The 23,745-nt window shown below is 43.3% G+C and overlaps 1 protein-coding gene across 1 annotated transcript in view; it reads right to left on the reverse strand.

Moving 5' to 3' along the window:
* ccdc102a (coiled-coil domain containing 102A) overlaps positions 1-23,745 on the reverse strand; it is a 76,919-nt gene that overhangs the window by 52,662 nt on the left and 512 nt on the right. The window contains exons 2-6 of the mRNA XM_054735287.2: positions 21,471-21,829; positions 20,978-21,373; positions 8,286-8,524; positions 7,263-7,371; positions 7,039-7,155 (exon numbers count right to left, since the gene is read on the reverse strand). Of these exons, the coding sequence (XP_054591262.2) occupies positions 7,039-7,155; positions 7,263-7,371; positions 8,286-8,524; positions 20,978-21,373; positions 21,471-21,824 (1,215 nt within the window). The 5' untranslated portion in view covers positions 21,825-21,829. The remainder of the gene's footprint in view (positions 1-7,038; positions 7,156-7,262; positions 7,372-8,285; positions 8,525-20,977; positions 21,374-21,470; positions 21,830-23,745) is intronic.

Genomic DNA, 23,745 nt, shown 5'->3' on the forward strand with positions numbered 1-23,745 from the left:
GAATCCACCTTCTGTGCCAGAGCCTGAATCTCAGCCAAAGTTCCAAGCGTATGACTCATCTTGACAATTATATGAGTTTGTGTGTTCACAGCACGGTGTAATCCATCCCTGAGCTCCGGGATTGAGCCAATATTCCTCAAAAGCTCATTAATTTTCCAATAAGCCAGGTAACCGCTCAGGCCAAAAGGCAAGAAACCTGACACCAACACCACGAATATCCAAACGTCTTCGGAATCCTCTACAGACAGTTGAGAGAGGCAGATCAGGTTCCACTGTTTCCAGGAGTTCATGATATGCCCAGCTGGCTCTGTCCCAGAGGGGCAACCGGGAGCCCCTTCTCCCGCTCTTATCGTTGAAAAAATTTTGTCAATTGCGTTGAGAGACCAACTGACCAGATCCATGTTTAATAATTTCCAGTTTCCAGAAAAAATGCAGAAGCGTCGTGCACCCAAAGACAGACAAAGCGCCTTGGGATAAGATAGGGAGGAGAGGAGGAAAAAAGTGTTTGTACTCTCCAAGAGCCGGAAGAAATGAGAAAATGTTTAGATTCTTTATATTCTAGCTTATTAAAGAACTCTGCTTGATTATTTTCTTTCACAGATGCACCAGGTGGATGCTTTTACATCTGAAACGTCCTAAATTACTGGCACCTTTTTTCCCCTTGACCCATTTTCATATCTGTATACAGGTCTGTTTCAGGCACTCACAGACTAGACATGTTAATAATGCTTTTATGTTAAACAAATGTCCTGTTGGCATATATGCTTTTATTCTGAAAGTGTGTGGTTGTTTCCGGAGGAATCCCCTTTTTGTGCTGGAGTTGGATGGTGTCATGGCGGAATAAAAGAGAAGTTCTTAACAGAGTATCAGTCTAGTTTATTGAGTAACATTGGTAGCAGAGGATGGCTAACAACTACAGAGTCCCACCAGGCTTCGATGAAAAGAAGTCCTATGAAAGCTGGAAAAACAAAGTCGCCATTTGGATTCGGGTTACGGACTTGGAGAAAAATAAACAAGCGCTCGCGGTGGCTTTGGCACTATCTGGAAGAGCAAGAGAAGTTGCGATGGAAATATCGGTGGATGATTTGAATGAAGATGACGGAATGCAGACGTTACTTCGAAAACTTGGTGATTTATTTCTTAAAGAAGAAAAGGACCGTGTTTATGAAGCATGCACTAACTTTGACCGAATCATGAGAGATGGCAACGTGTCCATGGAGGACTATATCATTGACTTTGAACAGAGATACTTGCAGATGCGGAAATACAAGATGGAGCTTCCGGATGCGGTGTTAGCTCTCAAGCTGTTGGATACTGCCTGTTTGGATGCAAAAGATCGACAGCTGGCCCTAACTGCATGCAAAGATTTAACGTTTGTTTTGATGAAATCAGCGTTAAAAAGGATCTTCGGAGGGAAGTCGACTCAAGCTGTGGGAATTAATCAAGAAACTGCCTACTTAACAGAACAGAAAAGCAAACCGCGCTACTCTTGGAATCAGCCACGATAAACAAAAGGCGTCACTCCCTGGAACTAATCCACTGGACAGGGATGGACGCAGATCAAGATGTGCAGACTGTCAGAGCACATTTTACTGGGCAAAAGACTGTTCAAACAAAGGTGAGCAAGCTAAACTTACCTATGCTGGTGAGTCAGAGAAGGTGGAGGAAGTGCAACATTGCTCTATATACAAAAGAGGCACCCTCAGATGCGGAAATATTTATGACTGAGTGCCTTGGTTCGGCAATAATAGACACAGCATGCACCAAAACAGTATGTGGACAAGAATGGCTTGACAGCTATATTATCAAGCTAACTCCAGTTGAAGTAAAAAAACTAAAGATGTCAGAAGTGCACAGCAGTAGACCCTTCAAGTTTGGAGATGGAAAAATAGTAAAATCCATCAAAAGGGTAAAGATACCAGCAAATGTTGGACAGACTAAGTGTCAGATCGAAACAGAAGTTGTCCCAACAAAAATACCTTTGCTTTTAATTAAAGAATCGATGAAAAAGGCAGGAACAGTGCTTAACATGGAAAATGACAGCGCAGTGATGTTTAACAAACCTGTGAAGCTTGACTTTACCAGCTCCGGTCACTGCTGTGTGAACATAATGGATAACAATATACAGTCTAGTTATCATGACAATGTCATAACGGATAATGTAAAGAAGGATGAAGAACAGATACTGGCACTCACAGAAACAATGACTTCTGCAGAGAAGACAAAAATGCTGATTAAACTTCACAAGCAGTTTGGGCACACATCTGCTGAAAAACTTAACAGACTGCTGACAAGTTCAGGCAATAAAGACAAAGAGTGTGGATCTATTCTGCAAAAGGTGGTAGAACAATGTGAAACATGTCAGAGATACGGCAGAACCAGGCCAAAGCCAGTTGTTGGTCTTCCACTGGCATCTCAGTACAATGAAACTGTGGCAATTGATCTACATGAACTTAAGCCGGGGATGTGGTACCTCCATGTCATTGATCAGTTCACAAGATTTAGTGCAGGAAGCATACTAACCATGAAGAAGCCATCTGAAATTGTTAAACACTTCATTCATGTATGGATAAGTGTGCATGGTCCACCTAAAAAGCTGTTCAGTGACAATGGGGGAGAGTTTAACAATGATGAGGTCCGGGACACGGCAGAGAACTTCAACATAGAAGTAAAGACGACAGCAGCATACAGCCCATGGAGCAATGGGCTACTTGAAAGACATAATCAGACGCTCACGGAAATCGTAATGAAAGTGAAAACGGACACAAGCTGTGACTGGGATACTGCATTGGACTGGGCGATAATGGCTAAAAACACTATGCAGAGCGTGCATGGTTATAGTCCATATCAGCTGGTGTTCAGACAGAATCCCAACCTACCATCTGTGCTGACTGACAAAACACCTGCATTGGAAGGCACAACAAAAAGCGAATGGGTGGTAAATCACATCTCGGCTCTGCATGCATCAAGAAAAGCATTTACAGAAGCAGAATGTTCAGAAAGAATAAGACGAGCTTTGCGTAAACAGATTCGACATGGAGATGACAAGTATGAAGTTGGTGACAAAGTCTATTATAAGAGAGTGGATTCCTCAGAGTGGAAAGGACCAGGAGTCGTCATTGGACAAGATGGTGCAGTGGTGTTTGTCAGACATGGTGGAATGTGTATCAGAGTCCATCAACTCAGACTGAAAAAGGTGGACAACGAGAAAGATGATTTACAACTGGAAAACTACGCAGAAATAAAAGAAAATGCTGTGCTAAGTCAGGAGAGGACAAGAGACTTTGTTGATGACATGGAGGCTGCAAAGCACACAAACACACTGGGACAACCAGAAGTAACAGCTGGTGAGGATGCTGGAGAAACTACTGCAGAACCTGCAACAACAAGAGGAGAATATGAAAGGAACGCACAGAGTGATGTGCAGCCCGAGATTGTTTGTTTGAAACCTGGACAGGTGATAAAATACAAAGATCGTGAAACTGGAGGCCTTCATACAGCTAAAGTGCTGGGCCATGCAGGAAAAGCCACAGGCAAATATAGAAACTGGTACAGTATGGTTCTTGTGGAACCTAACTCTTTGGCAGGAAACACCAGTTCAGTTGACATAAAACAACTGGAAGATTTCCAGGTAGAGGTTGACATGGAAGTGGATGTAACAGGTACAAGTGAGGAGGTGTTTGTGATGGGAGATTTAGCATTTGATGATGCAAAACAAGACGGGATAAAAAGTTGGAAGGACAATGATGTTTTTGTAGAGGTTAGAGATGAAGGGCAAAAGTCAATCTCCACAAGATGGGTCTGCACTGTGAAGGAGACGTCTGATGGACTAAAACCTAAAGCACGTTTGGTGGCCAGAGGATTTGAAGAATTACAAGAGTCAGAACTACAAAAGGACTCACCGACATGTGCTTCAGAGTCCCTTCACATGCATGTTGCAGTTATCTGCCAGAGAACATGGACGCTTAACTCGATGGATATTAAATCTACATTTCTACAAGGAATTGAACTGTCACGTGATCTTTATATCAGACCTCCACCAGTAGCACACTCCGACGGCAGACTGGAAACTAAAAAAATGTGTGTGTGGATTAGCAGATGCATCACTGTATTGGTACAATCGTGTAAAGGAGATTGTACAGAGACTTGGAGGAAAAATATCAAAGGTTGATCCTGCTGTTTTCTTTTGGACGGGTCAAGAAGGCTATGTTGTTGGAGTACTTGCTTGTCATGTGGATGACTTAATTTGGGGAGGAACAGAGAGCTTCTCTTCAACAGTGATACCCCAGCTAAGGGCTGCATTTCAAGTTGGTCGTGAAGAGCAGAACAACTTCAGTTATGTGGGAATGGATTTTGTGACTATTGACAAAAAGGTACACAGACACCAGGAAACCTACATCCAGCAACTGCAGCCCATACATGTGGAGCCCCAACGCACTGTACAACAAGAGTCACTTCTCTTACCAGGAGAAAAGGATCAACTCAGATCCAAAGTGGGTCAACTTCTTTGGGTAGCAAGACAAACCAGGCCAGATATAATGTTTGACGTAAGCATGTTGGCGTCAAGCATGAAGGATGCAACTGCCAACACAATTCATGAAACTAACAGAGTAGTGTGCAAGCTGAAGACAAAGAGTGTAACTTTGAACTTTGGACAACTGGGCAGAGACAGCGATCTCAAGATTGCTGTCTTCAGTGATGCTTCTTTTGGAAATCTTCCCGACGGAGGAACACAAGGAGGACATCTCACTGTCCTCATGGGGAAGGATGGAAAGTTCTCACCACTCTCCTGGCAGTCACGAAGAGTTAAGAGAGTTGTACGGAGCACACTAGCGGGCGAAACACTGGCAATGTCTGATGGAATTGATAATGCACTTTTCCTGTCTACACTGTTTTCAGAGTTGACAACTGGAGACTTAAAACATGCTGTCCCCATAATCTGTATTACTGACAACCATTCTCTTGTCGATGCACTCAAGCCAACGAAGTCGGTAGGGATGGGTACCTTTGACATTTGAATCGATCCGGTACTAATTCCCGGTACCTAGGAATCGATACCGGTACTTAACGGTACCAATTTTTGATACTTTTTAATGTTTAATATTTTAATTCTCTTTTATAATTAAATATATATTTTTCTCAATATATAACCATATTTGATAAATATCACGATAAATAACATACAACTGTGTGTATTTTAACATCGTTCTTGCAGTTTTATAAGCTGATAATTAAACTGAAGCAAACATCTTTACTGTGAACTAAATTTACTGTGTATCTTCATTCCTTTTGCCGTCCTTTTTCAATTGATTTTTCCTACTGGGAAGTTAGAATTTCCAAGGAGAAAGTGAACGCACCATTAGCTGATAACAATGGTAGCAATGGAAGCTAACATATCAAGCTATCTTAAACAGTTTATTTAGCTGCTGGAGCAGATTAAAACGATGATGCCTCACACTTAGATCGTTGTCGCTGGTTTCGTCTTCACCCAATCACCCGTCGCATTTAGTAAAGTGAAGCCAAACTTTAGAGCGCGTTCATGTTCTTCCAGTCGAAAATTCGGAGTTCCGAGGAGAAAGCGAACGCACCATTAGCGAAACAGAAGCTAACATATCAAGCTAACGTCATCTTAAACATTTTATTTACCTACCGGAGCAGATTAAGATGAGGATGTCTCACTTAGATCGTTGTCGCTGGTTTCATCATCACCCAGTTACCCATCACATTTAGTGAAGTGGACCCAAGCTTTAGCTTTGGTTCTTTCTACCATGCTGCTCTGTTTACAACTGGCTCACAGCGACCGATGACATAACGCTCTTGCGCAGCTGTCTAGGCAAGTTCTCGTTATGAAGGACGGGTACCGAAACGAAGCACCGTTTCAAATTACGTGAATCGGTGCTCGGTCGGTACTATGCAATTCGGTCGGTACCTTAAAAAGTACCGAATTCGGTACCCATCCCTAGAAGTCGGTCTCTGAAAAAAGACTTTGCCTTGAAATGAGCAGCATAAGGGAGCTCATTCAAACCCAAAAGGTTGAGCAAGTGTTGTGTCACAGCGCCAAAGCTCAACTTGCAGACTGTCTCGCAAAAAAGGGGGCATCCTGCTTTCAGCTACTGAAAACGCTGAGTGAGGGGCAATGGACTGTTGAATAAATAAAAAAATGTATTAAACCTATCCGGTCTTACATATCACAGTCAGTTGGTTTTGTTCGTTTTTTGAAAGAGCACATCTTTATAGGTGTAAGTGATAAATATAATTTCTTTTAAAAGGATAGGTGAGATTGTTAGTAATGCTTTTATGTTAAACAAATGTCCTGTTGGCATATATGCTTTTATTCTGAAAGTGTGTGGTTGTTTCCGGAGGAATCCCCTTTTTGTGCTGGAGTTGGATGGTGTCATGGCGGAATAAAAGAGAAGTTCTTAACAGAGTATCAGTCTAGTTTATTGAGTAACAAGACACACCTGTCCTGCAGAAAAGCAGGGTGACTCACTGACCAAGGTCGTAATAGTTCAGCATTTTTCCATTACTTCTCATTTTTATTTAGTTTTTGTTTCAGATTTTTAAATCTATTTAATTGTGCTTCATTAAATGTACTTTGTTATGGAAAACAATGTCAGAAGGAACCCTGGCCCTCCAGGCATCTTCACTTTCTAAAATCTGGCCCTCTTTGCAGAAGTTTGGACACCCCTGATCTAGAGTCAGAAGAAGTCTGGTTAGGTGGCTGCTGGTTTTAGATGCAGCGATATTTCCAACCTCAGTACCTCGCCATAACAGCTTTAAACAGCAGGAACGGTCTTAGCAGGACCAAAACGGTGTTGGGGGGAAAACTGTACAGTAACTGTAGAAAATGGCCTGGTTGGTAGGAAGCAGCAGACTTCTAACTTTGCATCCCACTCCCTAAAAAGGGGACCCTGGGGTCCTCTGGGTTTTGAATGAACAAGAGAGCAGATGAAACCGCCCAGTTTTCACATCAGGACCACATCAGCATCTACGTAGCCTATGTGAACCCCTTGGATCAAGTCTGTCTGTTCTCCTCACCTCAACCCGAAGCTCAGCGAGCTTCTTGTCCATGCTTGTCCGAGCTCCCAGTTCATCCTCCAAGTCCTCAGATATGCGGCCAAGTTCATCCTGATGCATTTCCTTCAGCAGGTTCAGCTAAACGTGAGATATAGCAAACACACGCACGCACGACTTGATACTGGGTTGATCTTTCACCACAGACTGCACCCCAGTGGTACAGCATCAGCTTCTCAGAGTCATACCTGTTTGAGGGCTTCCTGTTTGCTCTTGCTGAGCTCCTCGTATTTAAGTTTCCATTGACTGAGTTCAGCCTCCAGCCTCTCAATGCTTTTACTCAGTGCGAGCTTGTCTCTGTGGGGGGAGTGAAACAGCACGTTAGTCATCTTCATCACCCTGACTCAATCATCTCATCAGCTGGGATTTTAATCACGCCTCCCTCTCCTCCACCCTCCCCACCTTTGCCCGGTATGTGAAGTGCTACACCAGAGACAATAAGATAATCGACCTTCTTTATGCTAATGTTAAAAACGCATACATACATGGCAAGCTTAGGCCCCCAGGATACCATAGTGGCTCTAAAGTTCACCATGTCAGCTACTGCTGCCACATGGGGTTTGTTAAGGGCATGTTGGACCTGCTCCAGTCATAAATTATAGCTTTCATCTGTGTATTGTCTTGGCCTCATATCCTGGACAGACGAGCATTCTGCCTGTTCGGGTTTGGCCTAATGTCATGTGAAAGGACAGAAAGCGAGCTGCACGTTCCTCTGCCATATTTTTTTACTCCAACCCGGCAACATGGGAGCCTTTACAGCCCACCCTGCCAGTGATTGTTGGACGTGTGGGTGTGTGTGGGTGGGTGGGTGTTGGGTGCGAGCGAGGCCTTGAATGATTCGTTTCTGTTGCTCTCTCTCCTCCAGCCTGGTCTGGCTGTTGCTGACGCTGCTCAGTTTGCAAGGCGTCTTATTCCATAGCTGATTTACTGGTGCACTCCTGGACACACACGGTGTGTGACGCGCGTGGGCAGAGTGCCGGCACTGCTCCAAACTCACACTTCATTTTGCAAGTTTTCCCATGAGTGAGGGATGCTGGAGAGTGAAAGCAGTTTGTGCATAGTGTGTATTTTCTGCTGTATTGCTGCACACCTCACACTGAAAGCTGGTATTTTTTAATGGATGTGTGGGATCTTATATAAGGATCATCAGTGGACAGTCCTGCCGTGTGAATCGGCCTAAACACATCCAGAACAGGAGTGTCTCATCTTACTCTCTCTCTTTCAGAAGGACTTTCTGGGACTCGTCGAGTCGAAGCTGCAGGGCGTTCAGCTTGCTAGAGTCTTTCTCCACCACGCTCACGTCCTCTTGTAGCTGCCTGCTGCGCTCCTGCCGGCTCAGACCAGAGGACGAGCGCGATCCGGTTGGATTAACACCATGAATGTCCCACGTCTCTTCAGAGTCAAGGCCAGCTGCTCCTGAACGCAACACTGATTCCAGCAGCTCCATATCCTGACAGAGAGACACGTTAGATATGAAAACCAGGGCAGAGCTGAATTCTGAAAATGTAATATGCTGACATGTGACTGAAGCCTGACGTCATGGGTCACGGTTTTTGTTAAACAAGCATTAGGTTTCTCTCCAGAAAGATCCGATGTTAGAAAACAATCATGAAAAAAGACAGAAAGTGCAACAACCAGAAACAGGCTGGTGAGGCTTTGCTGTAATTCTAGGCTGTAAACAGCAGAGGGCGCTGTTTGGTGAAACAAACCACATGAGGACCACATGAGGAAGGCTTCTGCAGTATGTGGGAAACGGAACAATGCAGCGACACAGGAAATGAGTCTGGGCCGTACTCACCGTGGCCTCATAACCGCCTTGGCTACAAGCAGACAAACATAGGGTCACGGTTTATGTGGAGCTCTGAACTGTGCATGTGTGTGTTTGGGGAACATCACGTGTGTTTCTGAGACACAACACATAGTTGTGAGGTTCAGTCGCTGCAATCTCAACAACCAGCAACTTGCCTTTGAAGATTTTAGCTTTGCTCATCTTTGCATGGGAGTGTGTGTGTAGTACAGAACTCAGCAGCTTTGGACCCCTCCAACACACACACACACACACACACACACACACACTCAAGTTTTTCTATAGAGAAAACAGATTTTTGTCTGATGTCACTGTTCAGTATGAGTCCAGGATGTTTTATGTTTTTTTTTTTGGCACTTATTATATTTTTTTTTTTGTTTTTTTCCCTCATCTCATGACATTAAAATGCCCTCTGGCACTAAGCGTACCAAGCTATGAAATGCTAGCTCTTAAAGCTGCAATGGCAAGTTTGGGAACAAATGAGCTCAAATACACTTTCTTTCATGCCTCCTAACAACGTTCTAACATAGTATAGCTATAAATAAAATGTGGAGAATTTAAAAAGTGTTTAAAACCCGTGTTTAATATTTAACACAAGGGGGTGCTCAAATCAGGACAACATTTTATGTGTCTCATAAACAACTTAAAGGTAAACTCTGTGCCAAATTTCAAGAAGTTTGACTTAATGGAATTCACGCTACAACTGCTAGCCTAAAAAACATTTTCATAAATAGGAAGAGTAAACTTTTTCACGGAGCAGCGATTTTCGTTATATCATCTATTACTATGTAGTTAACTAAACCTGAGAACCTCCTACACGCAAATAATGACTTTTAGTAAATTTTTCAATTTTGTAATTTTACACAATCATAAACCAGGTCCATTTAGCCATTTTGACAGTATAAATTCTTCCTATTTGTAGCACCCCCCATTGTTGGATCAAGCTGAAAATCAACATATACACATGAGTACAGTACCTTTGGTACTGTTGATATGAAGAGCTTTGAAAAATGTCAAAACCTTTTAAAGTGATACAAAAAAACTTTTTCATTTAAAATGTTTGATTTTGAAAGCTCATATTTCCTAAATGAAATAAAATATCAAAAAAAAAACATTAACATTGATGGTCAGCCACTCGTCACCTCTTCCCAGGCAAGTTTGGATTTGATTGGGTTCGACGGCCGGGAGGTGTTAATGAAAATATATTTTACATAAAATGTAATATTCTACTAATGTGCATAACTGTAAAACCTTTTCAAAATATTCCTCTAAATTTGTATGACTCAATGAACACCCAGGATAACAAAATGTGTTTCTGTACTGAACGCATGTGGAGAAAACTGCCCAAAGCATTTTTTGGCAACAACAGCACCACGAAGGGCAAAATTGAAAGTATGTCTTGTGGTTGTGGATGACACTATTATGAATATGTTCTGTAAGTTTCTGGATAGAATACATATTTTTCATGAGTAAAAGGGCTAAAAATGTTTAGGCCAATAAGCCATTACCATTTCATTTTTTTTAAAAATATGGCTTAATGAACATCTGTGCCAAGTTTTGTAGAAATCCATGAAGCCGTTATGCTGAAACAAACTTTTTGATCCTTTTTCTTGGTTAATCAGAACAAAATTAGATACTTAGGGATTACTGCTCATACTTTATTAGAATTCAGAGTCTCATCGTTTAATCCAGAAAATGGTGGATATCATCAATTAGGTCATGTGCTAGCTAGCACACAGAATTTGACCATGTGTCATTTGAGCAATTTTAAACATTTCTGCAATTTTCTTCATCAGAATTACTGATGTTTATCTATAGATCATATATCCCAAGTTTCAAGTTGATTCGACGAAAAGTGACGGATTGGTGGTTAAAAATAGGTTTTGTTGTTTTTGCGATCTAGATAAAATCTAGTTAGGCGGAAATGGGCGTGGCCAATGCAAAACATATGCAGAATCATCCAAGGATCAAGCACATATAAAATGTTTGTGTGTGGGACCTTTGGTTTGGGAGTTATTAGCTAAAACACATTGACCTTCGCAATAGCACCACCTAGGTGCTTCTGGGTATGAGTTTTTGAAACCGAGTAGCTGTCGGGATTTTCTATCAGACTGCCACGTTAAATTTTTCATGGCATTTTCTGGCTCTTGTGCCCATATCACTTTAGCGAAGAATAATGAAAAAACAACACGGGCTTCGAACCCTGATTGTTATATAAATGTACTCTCTGATGCAAAGGGAAATAGAAAATCTATTTAAAAGCAGTTGCATAGCCTAGCAAATCCTAATGCTAATGCTGAATTCAAATATGCGCTTGCGTTAGATGGTACAATCACCTCTGACCCTGATCATATGGCCATTTTAGACTTTTAAAAGTCATGTAAAAAAAACTGCAAGGTTGTCAGGTCAAATATTACCTGTTTTATGATCATAAAACACTGCCTGACGTCGGAATGTGCACGGATGTTTTAAACTCAATGACCTTCTGTCTGTATCTACGGTATGGTCACAGACTAACCAGACCCCACTTAAACCCCTGGAACAGCTTTAGAACAAGGCCCTGAAGATTGTAGAAAAATAAAAACAATTAGATATCATCATTGTAACATACTGTCAAATTACAGCCTTAAGACATTCACAAATTGTATTAGTTTGAGTGTTTTAAAAATAACTTTAAGTGCACAAATAAAATGGCACCAAAACCCCTGTGTGACTCAGCTAACCAGCTGCACCAGAGCAGCCTCTTGTGGAAATTACAAGGTACCGTAAAACCACCTTTGCTTGGACTACTCTGTCAGGGTGCAGGGCTTTGGAATATGCTTCCTTTTAAAATGCAAACTAATTCCTGGCTGTCCCAGCAGCAGCGTTGCTCACATGTTTCATAGATTTAACCGTTATTTGCTTTTCCCTTTGTTATAACTTTTCTGTGTCTTAAACTGATATTTTTCTGTCATTTTATTGTGCATATTTGTTTTCTTTCTTCTCTTTAATTCATGATTGTATGAGTCCATCTTGTGACAAATGCTGCAGATTAGCTATAGCTAAAAGCATTTAGCTACAAACATGGGGCTGCTGTTTTATTGTTTGATTAAATGAATTTGTGAAAATAAAGTAGAGACCTCTGAATAAATATTCATTTCATATGATATGAAGATTGTTTAATGTCTTCAATAAGAAAAAATACTGATAAGTAAAGTATTTATGATTTTTAAAGTTTTTTTTTATTATTAAAGTTTGAAACATTTCTGTATCCCCTGACAGCCGTGGGCCCTTACAATCATCCTAACCTTTCCCTCCTTTACGGTGTCCCTGGCCTACAGATTCAGGTTGTAGTGGTAGCAGAACCGTATGCCTCATGGTGCAAACACGTTGTTACTATGGATAGTTATTTATTGAAAGAAAAACATTTCATGCCATTTTTATCCCAAATGTCTTTGTCTTAAAGTATCTTTCCGGAGTTCGCCTCTTTCAGAAATTATGTATGATTTGTCAGAAATCCGTAAAAGTGATTGTCTTATCATGTAAAGTGATATAATGTAAGCCATGCGTCTTTTTTTTTTTTTTTGCTAAGCACGCCCCCTGCCCTGCTGAGCTCCGTGCAATAGGAAACTGAGCGCCGACCAGAACTAACCAATAGCGTTAGACTACCGCTTACGTGCTTCAAATTTAAGGAATACCTCGGCTGATGCAGAGTTGAACTTTTCACGGACAAGAAAGTCTCTAAAATATAAATATATAAAAACACAACATGACATGAGAATAATACTCGTGAAACAACATGTTTTAGCTCCGTTTGTCGACTACAGAAGCACAGTTATAAACAGAAAAGAGAAGTCACCATCTTAAACAAACAGAAGGAGTGTGATATGCTTGTCAGCCACTAGATGGTGCCATCAGATAGGAGAAATACTCTGGAAAGAAGCTTTAAACCCATGTAACTCCGTCTTTTGGAGCTCTGAGTGACATTTTACAGGCAGGTCTTTAATATTACTTTATTTGTACAGATGCAGATCAATAGGTGGTATTAAAATGCAGGAGTAAACAGATGTACCATTTCTCTTTACTTGAGCAGATGGAACAGAGCTCGGACCGGTCACGAGGAAATAAAGGTGAGGATAAAGGACCAATAGGTGAGTGAAAGGCTGCTGTTCTGTTAAAGACCTTGAGGATACATAATAACCGAGTCTCACCAGTGTGTTAGGTGACCAAACACTGTTGGTCTCGTGCTACATGGTTACGCGGAATCGCGCACACCCTCACACATACATGTACACACACACACACACACACACACACACACACACACACACACACACACACACACACACACACACACACACACACACACACACACACACACACACACACACACACACACACACACACACACACACACACACACACACAATTGTATTTATATGTTTTTGTGGACCTCCATTGACTTCCATTCATTTTTGTGACTCCACAATGCCTAGCCCATACTCTAGCCCTAACCTTAACCAACTGGGTTCTATTCCCAACCTAAAATGAAAGGTTATTCACAACATACCCCCAAAACCAGGTTTTAGGGTGCTTAGCATTGTGTGGACCAGCAAAATGTTCCCACAATGTAAAATGTCCACACATTACAGGTTACAGTTAAAATATGTCCCCTTAAACCTATAAAGACAAGTACACACACTCACACACATTCCTGTCTAGCATTGGTTGTGAGGATCGTCATTGACTTCCATTCATTTTAGTGACTGTTTATTCCTAGCCTAACCTAACAAAACCGACCTCACACCAAACCTCTAAATCTAACAAGTAAAGCTCTGTGACCAGCAAGTGAGGACCAGCAAAATGTCCTCGCTTTGCTACTGTCCTCAATTCGCTGGTAAAAAGCTTGTCGTTGGTCCTTGCTTTGATGTATAGACGAGCACACACACACACACACACACGCACACGCACACACACACACGCACACACACACACACACACACACAATGGCACATTGCATTTGCACAGGTGAGATTGGAGCTTGTGTGTGTTTTTGTGTGGATTTTATTTTGGTTCGCTAACAACGCGTGCATCTGTGTTTACAGAAGCTGTCTTTGGGGCAGCCAGCGGAGGCTTACAGCGGTGCTTTGTCATAAGGTAGTCTTTAAGAAAAAAAGAAAGCCATCTTTTCTATAGCGCCTCTCAAGATCAAACTCACAAGGTGCTTCACAAAAACACAAGACTGAAAATATTTAAAAGATTTTAGAAAAGGATTAAAAGTATGTTTAACATAAGCAAACATAGACAATTGTGGTTAAAAAATGCAAAGAGAGAGAGAGTGAGTAGGAAAGATGGAAATCAGTGGATCCTGAGGAAGGCAAAGTAGAATGAGCAGAATAAGAAGAGGATGATGATGAGCAGAATAAGAAGAGGATGATGAAGGTCACACAAAAGTGGCACCTGCGATTCCTTTATGTGACTGATTATTTAGGTCACTAAGCATAATTGGGATCACCACCGAGTGATTTTAAGGACATTTTTACTCACAATGCTAGTTGGATCCATTCACTTACTGTGTTTTATGCTAAGCTATATAAGCTAGATCCTCCTTTTGCAGGAATAACAGCCTCTAAATGCTTCCTATAGCTTCCAATGAGAGTCTGGATTCTGGCTGAAGGTATTCTGGACCATTCTTCTTTAAAAACATCTCTAGTTCATTCAGGTCTGATGGCTCCTGAGCATGGACAGCTCTCTTTAACTCACACCTCAGATGTTCAATAATATTCAGGTCTGGGGACTGAGATGAACATTCCAGAACATTCTACTTGTTCCTCTGCATGAATGCATTAGTAGATACTGAACAGTGTTTAGGGTTGTTGTCTTGTTGAAAGATCCAGCCCCGGTGCAGCTTCAGCTTTGTCACTGTTTCCTGGACATTGGTCTCCAGAATCTACTGATATTGAGTGGAATTCATGCGTCCCTCAACTTTACCAAGATTCCCAGTCCCTGCACTGGCCACACAGCCCACAGCATGATGGAACCACCACCATGTTTTACTGTAGGTAGCAGGTGTTTTTCTTGGAATGCCGAGTTCTTTATCCTCCATGCATGATGCTTCTTGTATTGCCCAATTTACTCTATTTTAGTTTCATCAGCCCACAACACCCCTTTCCAAAATACAGCCGGCTTGTCCAATTAAGCTTTGGCAAACCTCAAGAGGCTCTGTTTGTGCTGTAGGCGGAGAAAAGGCTTCCTCTGCATCACTCTCACATACAGCATCTCCTTGTGTAAAGTGAATCTATGTGCAGCAAGATGATGTTGTAGGTCTTTGGTGCTGGTCTGTAGGGTGACTTTGACTGTTCTCACCATTCTTCTCTTAACTTGAACCGTGTCTGTGGTCTTCCATTTCCTCAATATGTTCCTAACGGTGGAAACAGACAACTGAAATCTGTGAGAGCTGGAGGAAGTGGATACCGGAGCCTTGAACTACTACAATGGAACAACAGAAAGCCACTGGCTCAGATATGTGGACGACACATGGGTCAAAATTCTCAGGCAGGAAGCACATTAACACAATGGACAAGAACATCAAGTTCACTAGGGAGGATGCTCACAACAACAACCTGCCTTTATTAGACTGTGCTGTACAAATTGAAGAAGATGTAAGTGTCAGCATTGAAGTCTACTGGAGTGGAGACCAGTGCTATTATCTAGGGATGAGTACCGAATTCGGTACTTTTTAAGGTACCGACCGAATTCCATAGTACCGACCGAACACCGATTCACGTCATTTCAAACGGTGCCTCGTTTCGGTACTGCCAAGACAGTTGCGCATGCGCAAGAGCGTTATGTCGCCGGTCCCTGCGAGCCCGTTGTAAACAGAGCAAGCATGGTAGAAAGAACGCACGCTAAAGCTTGGGTCCACTTCACTAAATGTGATGGGTAACTGGGTGATGAAACTAGCGACAGACAACGATCTAAGTGAGACATCCTCATCTTAATCTGCTCCAGTAGGTAAATAAAATGTTTAAGATAACGTTACCTTGATTTGTTAGCTTCCGTTTCGCTATGGTGCGTTCGCTTTCTCCTCGGAACTCCGAATTTCCGACTAGAAGAACATGAACGCGCTCTAAAGTTTGGCTTTACTTTACTAAATGCGACAGGTGAATGGGTGAAGGTAAAACCAGCGACAACGATCTAAGTTTGAGGCATCATCGTTTTAATCTGCTCCAGCAGCTAAATAAACTGTTAAAGATAACGTTAACTTGATATGTTAGCTTCCATTGCCACCGTTGTTACCAGCTAATGGTGCGTTCGCTTTCTCCTCGGAAATTCTAACTTCCCAGTAGGAAAAATCAAATGAAAAAGGACGGCAAAAGGAATGAAGATACACAGTAAATTTAGTTCACAGTAAAGATGTTTGCTTCAGTTTAATTATCAGCTTATAAAACTACAAGGACGATGTTAAAATACAAACTTGTATGTTATTTATCGTGATATTTATCATATATGGTTATATATTGAGAAAAATATATATTTAATTATAAAAGAGAATTAAAATAATAAACACTCAAAAGTATCGAAAATTGGTACCGTTAAGTACCGGTATCGACTCGTAGGTACCGGGAATTAGTACCGGATCGATTCAAATGTCAAAGGTACCCATCCCTACTATTATCCAACAGTTTCCTGAGCAAAAGGCAGCAACAATCAAACAGGATTTTTCCAACTCCTACCAAACTGCACTCAACTACCTGGAAAACTAGTATGACTTCACAGACAGCAACTATCAGAAGGATGTCGCATGTTTGGCACTGAAGAGCAGGTTCACATTCTCTCAGCTCACTGATGCTGTGGAGGTCCTACAAATAAGGGAGGAAGTGGACATGGATGAACTACATGTGACTCTGCCACGCCAGCAGGCCATTGTAGAAAGAAGAGCTCCTGTTTTGGAAAAGTGTGGCTTTTGCTGTTGCATCCTTTCTCTTCAGCATTCCCATAACCAATGCTTCTGTGGAGAGAGTCTTTTCCCTCATGACGGCAGCGTGGAATGTCCAGAGGAACCGTTGCTTTGTAGAGCTTATCAAGAGAGAAATTCAAGTCAAGACCAACTTTGAGTTCAGTTGTAAGGAATTCTACAGCTATGCACTTACGCAGAAGGCCCTATTGGAAGCAGCACGATCAAGCAAGAAATATAAAGCCAAGAGGAACGCCTATTTTTTGTGGAGTTGTGTTGTTTTAAAGAACATTAAAGAATAGTTGAACAAGAAACTGAAGCCCCGACTTCCTATTCTGTGTAATTGAACATAATTAAGGGTGTGGGAACTTGAGAGGAGCTGTCAATTACTTTGAAAGCTTTTGGATGTCAGGCAACTTCAAAAGGATTCATTTGAAATACACACACACACACACACACACACACACACACACACACACACAGATACATCGGGGGCAGTCCCACTGGACTGGCAGACCGGGGTGGTGGTCCCCTTATTTAAAAAGGGGGACCGCAGGGTGTGTTCCAACTACAGGGGGATCACACTCCTGAGCCTTCCTGGTAAGGTCTATTCAGGGGTTCTGGAGAGGAGGGTCCGTTGGATTGTTGAACCTCAGATTCAGGAGGAACAATGTGGTTTTCGTCCTGGCCGTGGAACACTGGACCAGCTCTATACCCTTAGGGGGATCCTGGAGGCTGAGTGGGAATTTGCCCAACCAGTCTACATGTGTTTTGTGGATTTGGAGAATGCGTGTGACTGCATCCCTCGGGGGGGCCTGTGGGGGGTACTCCGGGAGAATGGGGTACCAGGCCCTCTGATACGGGCTGTTAGGTCCCTGGATGACCGGTGTCAGAGCGTGGTCTGCATTGCCGGCAGTAAGTCGGGCTCGTTCCCAGTGAGACTTGGACTCCGCCAAGGCTGCCCTTTGTCACGATTCTGTTCATAACCTTTATGGACAGGATTTCTAGGCACAGCCAAGGTGTGGAGGGCATCCGTTTTGGTGGCCTGAGGATCAGGTCTCTGCTTTTTGCAGATGATGTGGTCCTGTTGGCTTCATCAGAATGTGATCTTCAGCTTTCGCTGGAGCGGTTCGCAGCCGAGTGTGAAGCAGCTGGGATGAGAATCAGTTCCTCTAAATCTGAGACCGTTGTCTTGAGTAAGAAAAGGGTAGAACGCCTTCTCCAGGTCAGAGATGAGGTCCTGTCCCAAGTGGAGGAGTTTAAGTATCTCGGGGTCTTGTTTACGAGTGAGGAAAAGCTGGAGCGTGAGATCGATAGGCGGATTGGTGCTGCATCTGCAGTGATGCGGGCGTTGTACCAGTCTGTCGTGGTGAAGAGAGAGCTGAGTCAGAAGGTGAAGCTCTCGATTTACCGGTCGATCTACATTCCTACTCTCACCTATGGTCATGAGCTTTGGGTAGTGACCGAAAGAACGAGATCGCAGATACAAGCGGCCAAAATTAGTTTTCTCCGCAGAGTTACTGGGCTTTCCCTTAGAGATAGGGTGAGAAGCTTGGTCATCAAGGAAGGGCTCGGAGTAGACCTGCTGCTCCTCCACATCGAGAGGAGCCAGTTGAGGTGGCTCGGGCATCTGGTCAGGATGCCTCCTGGACGCCTCCCTGGTGAGGTTTTCCGGGCACGTCCAACCGGGAGGAGACCTAAAAGTAGACCCAGGACACGGTGGAGGGACTATGTCTCTCACCTGGCCAGGGAACGCCATGGGATTCCCCCGGAGGAGCTGGCCCAAGTGGCTGGGGAGAGGGAAGTCTGGGACTCTCGACTTAGGCTACCCCCCACGACCCGACTCCGGATAAGCGGATGAAAATGGATGTATGGAAGTATAAAAAAGATTTTTAAAATGATTAAAAATATGTGTAAAAGGAGAAAAAAAAGTAAGGAAAGAGAGAGATAAAATGAATAGGAAAGAGGGAAATCAATGGATCCCGGTAAAGGTGGAACATGGAGAGGGTGATGAAGGTCACACCAAAGCATGAACAGGGGTCTCATTTATCAAACATTGCGTAGAATCCTTACTAAAACCGTACTTAAGCTCAGCAAAAAAAAAAGTACTTACGCCAAGTAGGTTTGAGATCTATCAAACATGGAGTACGCACAGCTGCACGCAATCTCCGCTTCATAAATCAGAGACAGACGAGAATGTTTCTCAGCTGCTTTTAGTCACATCCCACCCTCACCACGCCCACTTACTGCCATAAATAGTCAATGCAAAGTGCCTTGTGGATCTCATGCATATACATAAGCCGGCTTGTTGCAGCATTTCGATCACGATCGTAGGTCAAGGAAGCGCAATTTCACAGAAGCAGAAGTTGAGGTACATGTGGGTGAGGTGGAGAAATGAAAGGAAGTGCTTTTACAAAACAAATAAGAGAAAATCCACAGAGTGGCACGGCGTTGCTGAAGCCGTCAATGTTGTGAGTTCTTCAGAGAAATCTGTGGCGGATATAAAAAAAATTATCCGATCAGGATTCGATCCCCAGACTCCCGGGTGAAAGTCATGCACACTAACCAGTCACCCAAATGGAGATCTCCCTTGTCCAAGTAGCCAGGACACATGATCAATCGGGTCACAGTGACAGGACACACACACTGTCACAGATGCATGACATCCTGTCTCAATCTGCCCCCCTGCTGATATTCTGCATTCCTTATTCTGCGCTTCAGGCTATGTGTGTGTGTATGTGTGCGCGCATGTGTGTGTGTGTGTGTGTGTGTGTGTGTGTGTGTGAGTGTGCGCGCATGTGTGTGTGTGAGTGCATGTGTGTGTGCATGTGTGTTCGTGTGGGGGGTCTTGTTCTGTGTGAAAACGAAGCAGTACAAGTGATAATGCTGCAGGATTTCATAATTGTATCTTCTCAGCAGCAGCACTGCAGGTGCTCTCCATGTCCAACATGTGCATAAGCCAGGTCCTTAGTCAACTTAAAGTTGCGCACATTTTTCCGCTAAGTTTTCTTTCATAAATCCCAAAGTTTGCGTGGAAAGTTGCTTACGCAGTTTTCCGACCCCGTTTTGTGCGTAAGCTAGCTTGATAAATGAGACCCCAGGTGAGTCTTCAGCTGCTTTTTGAAGGAGACCACTGAGCCCACTGATCTCAGGCTCAGGGGGAGAGAGTTCCAGAGTCTGGGGGCCACAGCAGCAGATGATCTGTCACCTTTGGTCTTTAGCCTGGTGCTGCACAACCAGTAGGCTTTGATTACTGGACCTCAGGGACCTGCTGGGGGTGTAGGGACTAAGAAGATCACCAATGTAAGATGGTGCTTGTCCATGTAAGGCCCTATAGACCAGAACCAGGATCTTGAAATGAACCCTGAAGTTGACTGGCAGCCAGTGAAGCTGGAGAAGCGGGGTGATGTGGGTGTGTTTAGAGGACTTGGTCAGAAGCCGAGCACAGGCGTTCTGAACCACCTGTAGACGGTTCAGGGAGGTTCTGCTCAGACACGTGAAAAGAGAGTTACAGTAGTCTAAGCGTGAGGAGATGAAGGTGTGGAGAACTTTCTCAAGTTCAGAGCGAGACAGAATGGGACTCAGCTTAGCAATGTTCCTGAGATGGAAGAAGGAAGAGCGAACAAGAGAAATGACATGAGAATCCAGGGTGAGAGCTGGGTCAAAGGTCTGGTGTGAGAAGCAAGCTGACCAAGAGAGTCTCTGACTTTGGGAACCAGCTTGTCTGGGGCACAGATGAGGATCTCAGTCTTATCTTCATTCAGCTGAAGAAAGCTCCCAGCCATCCAGGTTTTAATAGAGTCTAAGCAGGTGTATAACAGCTGCAGCTTAGACATCTCATGGGGCTTAAAGGAGATGTACAGTTGGATGTCATCTGCATAAAGATGGTAGGAGATTCCTTTGAAGGAGCTCAGGATGTGCTGAAGAGGAAGCAGATAGAGGAGGAAGAGCAGAGGCCCCAGCACAGAACCTTGTGGGACACCAGAGAGGAATGTGGTGGAGGGCCTAAACTTGGAGACGGCCACAAAGAAGGAATGCTCAGACAGATGAGAGAAGAACCACTCCAGAGCAGATCCTGACAGATCCTCCCTTAACCTCAGTCACCCTAGTCATACTCAGAGCAAATAAATTTTGGGAGCACAAAAATGCTGGAACCTCACCTTTTGTTGACCTATCTTTTGCCTGTTTAGATCCACATCTCTCACTGGTTCTGGTTCTGGAGATCCTGGTGGTCCATCCACAGCCCCGTCAGGTTTAAAGTTCGCGTTGGCCTTAGAAGAAGAGAGGGAAGATGCAGAGGAGGAAGGAGGAACAGATGAGGAAGAAGAGGAGGACGTGATGTGAGAGTGTAGGGGGGAGGAGGAGGGAGACGTAGAGGTGGCAGGGTGAGGTGGGATGTCGCCCCGGAGGCGCAGTGTCTCCTGGCGCAGCGTCTCATTCTCTGAGGTGAGCTCCTGGCGCTCTCTCCGTACGCTGGTCAGCTCCTTGGTCAAGGTGTCCAACCGCTGCCTGAGCTGACGGATCTCATCACGTGCTCTGTTTCGTTCAGCACGAACCTGAAACAGGGACCACACCAACCTAAAGGTCCTTTATCCTAATTGAAGACAACATTAAAGCGTTTGGAACAATGAGGAGAACTGAAGATGAACCCACCTTGCTCCACTTCTCTCTCCAGTTGGCAGTGCAGTCTGACCACCACCTCATGGTCTTCTCCATTTGAGCCGCTCTTGCACGAGCCTCTTCTAGCTCTCGGAGTCTCAGCTCCTCTCTGCTCTCCCAGTCGGCTCCAGCTCCCTCAACCAGAGAGCCCAGCCCGAGGCTTCCCAGCCCAGGAGACAGCAGCAGCGGGGGGCTAGAGCTGGTGTTATCCTCGGTAGGGCTGGGGGTGTAAACAAGGCTGTCCGGGGAGCACATCCCCCGGTCAGATCCCAGACCAAGGCCACACAGCAGGCCACCAACAGGTTCCTTCCCACCTTCAGACAGGTGTTGGCTTGGGTTGTGATTCATGACGACTGTGGGGACAATCACAAAACCACAATAAGGTTAAGTGTGGCAGTGGGAGACACAAGCCCTTTTTATAAGACCCACCATGCCGGAACATCAGCGTAATACTGCAGCAAAGGTGTGTCTTATGAATGTGCCGCGGTGGCATTGTCATGCAGGAATTTTGATACATTCATTCCTCTAACTTGGTAGTAATTTTGCCACAATGTCAGACTTATGAATGCATATTACGCCTTGCCGCAACAGAGGGTGATGTCATGATCATGTGGGGAATTACTACTGAGCTACGAAAAGTAAAAACGGCAATAAGTCTTGCTTTTGTAAACAGAATCAGCTGAGATTTTTATGTAGGTTTAAATATAGTTGCTTTTAAGCTTAATATATTACGTTTACTTATGACCAATAAGCGGTGATTTTTTATATAAATATAGAATATCAACCTGATTGGTCTTTGAAGGTTTAATCAGACGATTCTAGGATTCTTTGCTTTTTCAGGGATCAAACACACTTTGTATCAATTCAGACAGAGTCAGGTTTATAAAAGGTAAGAATTTATTTTCTAAACACTTTTTGGCAGGCGAAAATGGCATATTATCGGTATCGATGTTATTTTAAAGGTTATTCAGCAGTTCTAATGGACTGTTTGAGATATAGTAGGTCACACATGACGGTTCTGAATGACATCCACCAAGTTTGAAGCAGAAATAGTATTTCATTGACAAGTTATAGTCCACAATCACTTTTTGGCAGGTCGAAAATGTCATATTATGGGTATTAATGTTCCTTTAAAAGTTATTCAGCACTCCTTGGAGACTGTTTGAGATATGATGTGTCACATAAAACCCTTGTGGATGATACCAGTCAAGTTTGATGCAGAAACATTGTTTCAGTGACAAGTTATAGGCAGCAATCACTTTTTGGTAGGTTGGAAATTGCATATTATCAGTTTTATTTTACCCTTAAAGATTATCCAGCAGTTGTAAGGGACTGTTTGAGATATGTCAAATATGATGGTTCTGAATGACATTCACCAAATTTGAAGCAGAAATAGTGTTTCAGTGACAAGTTATAGGGCGCAATCATTTTTTGGCAGGCTGAAAATGGCATATTATGGGTATTAATGATCCTTTAAAAGTTATTCAGCAGTCATTAGAGACTGATTGGGATATAATGTGTCACATATGATCCTTCTGAATGATATCAGTCAAGTTTGATGCAGAAATATTGTTTCAGAGACAAGATATAGGCCACAATCACCTTTTGGCAGCTTAAAAATTGCCCATTGTCAGTTTTACTGTCACCTTAAAGTTTATTCAGCAGTTCTAATGGACTGTTTGAGATATAATAGGTCACACATGACGGTTCTGAATGACATTCACCAAGTTTGAAGCAGAAATAGTATTACATTGACAAGTTATAGTTCACAATCACTTTTTGGCAGGTTGGAAATTGCATATTATCAGTTTTATTTTTCCCTTAAAGATTACCCAGCAGTTATACGTTATATCAGTTGCACAGAAGTAGCTGGCAACGCAAGTAATCCAGGCGCTGCAGCTTTAAGCAGCTGCGCGCGCTCCCGCGGACGGCAATCAGTTTCTGGCAGACGATCACTTTTGGGCACAACACCGGATCCTAGCAGACAGTTGCCTGAACGGTCCTTTCAAAATAAGATAGTTCCCGGATCTTGTTCCAGCAAGATCCGGCTCAAATTAACCACTGTGTTTAACAACCTGTGTAAATGCAGCAGAATGCAGGAATTGGCATTTATTTTTCTGCCAGCATGCTGGTTCGGTAAGGAGAAGAAGTCTGAAAAATAAATGTTTTCTGCAGCTCGTGTCAGAAGTTTGTATGCATGTGGCAGCGGAACTAGATGTGAAGCCTGTGTTGACTCTCCCCTCTCGTGTGCTCAGCTAACCCAGGCATG

This window comes from Nothobranchius furzeri, chromosome 9 (assembly GCF_043380555.1).
Source record: "Nothobranchius furzeri strain GRZ-AD chromosome 9, NfurGRZ-RIMD1, whole genome shotgun sequence".
NCBI lineage: Eukaryota > Metazoa > Chordata > Actinopteri > Cyprinodontiformes > Nothobranchiidae > Nothobranchius > Nothobranchius furzeri.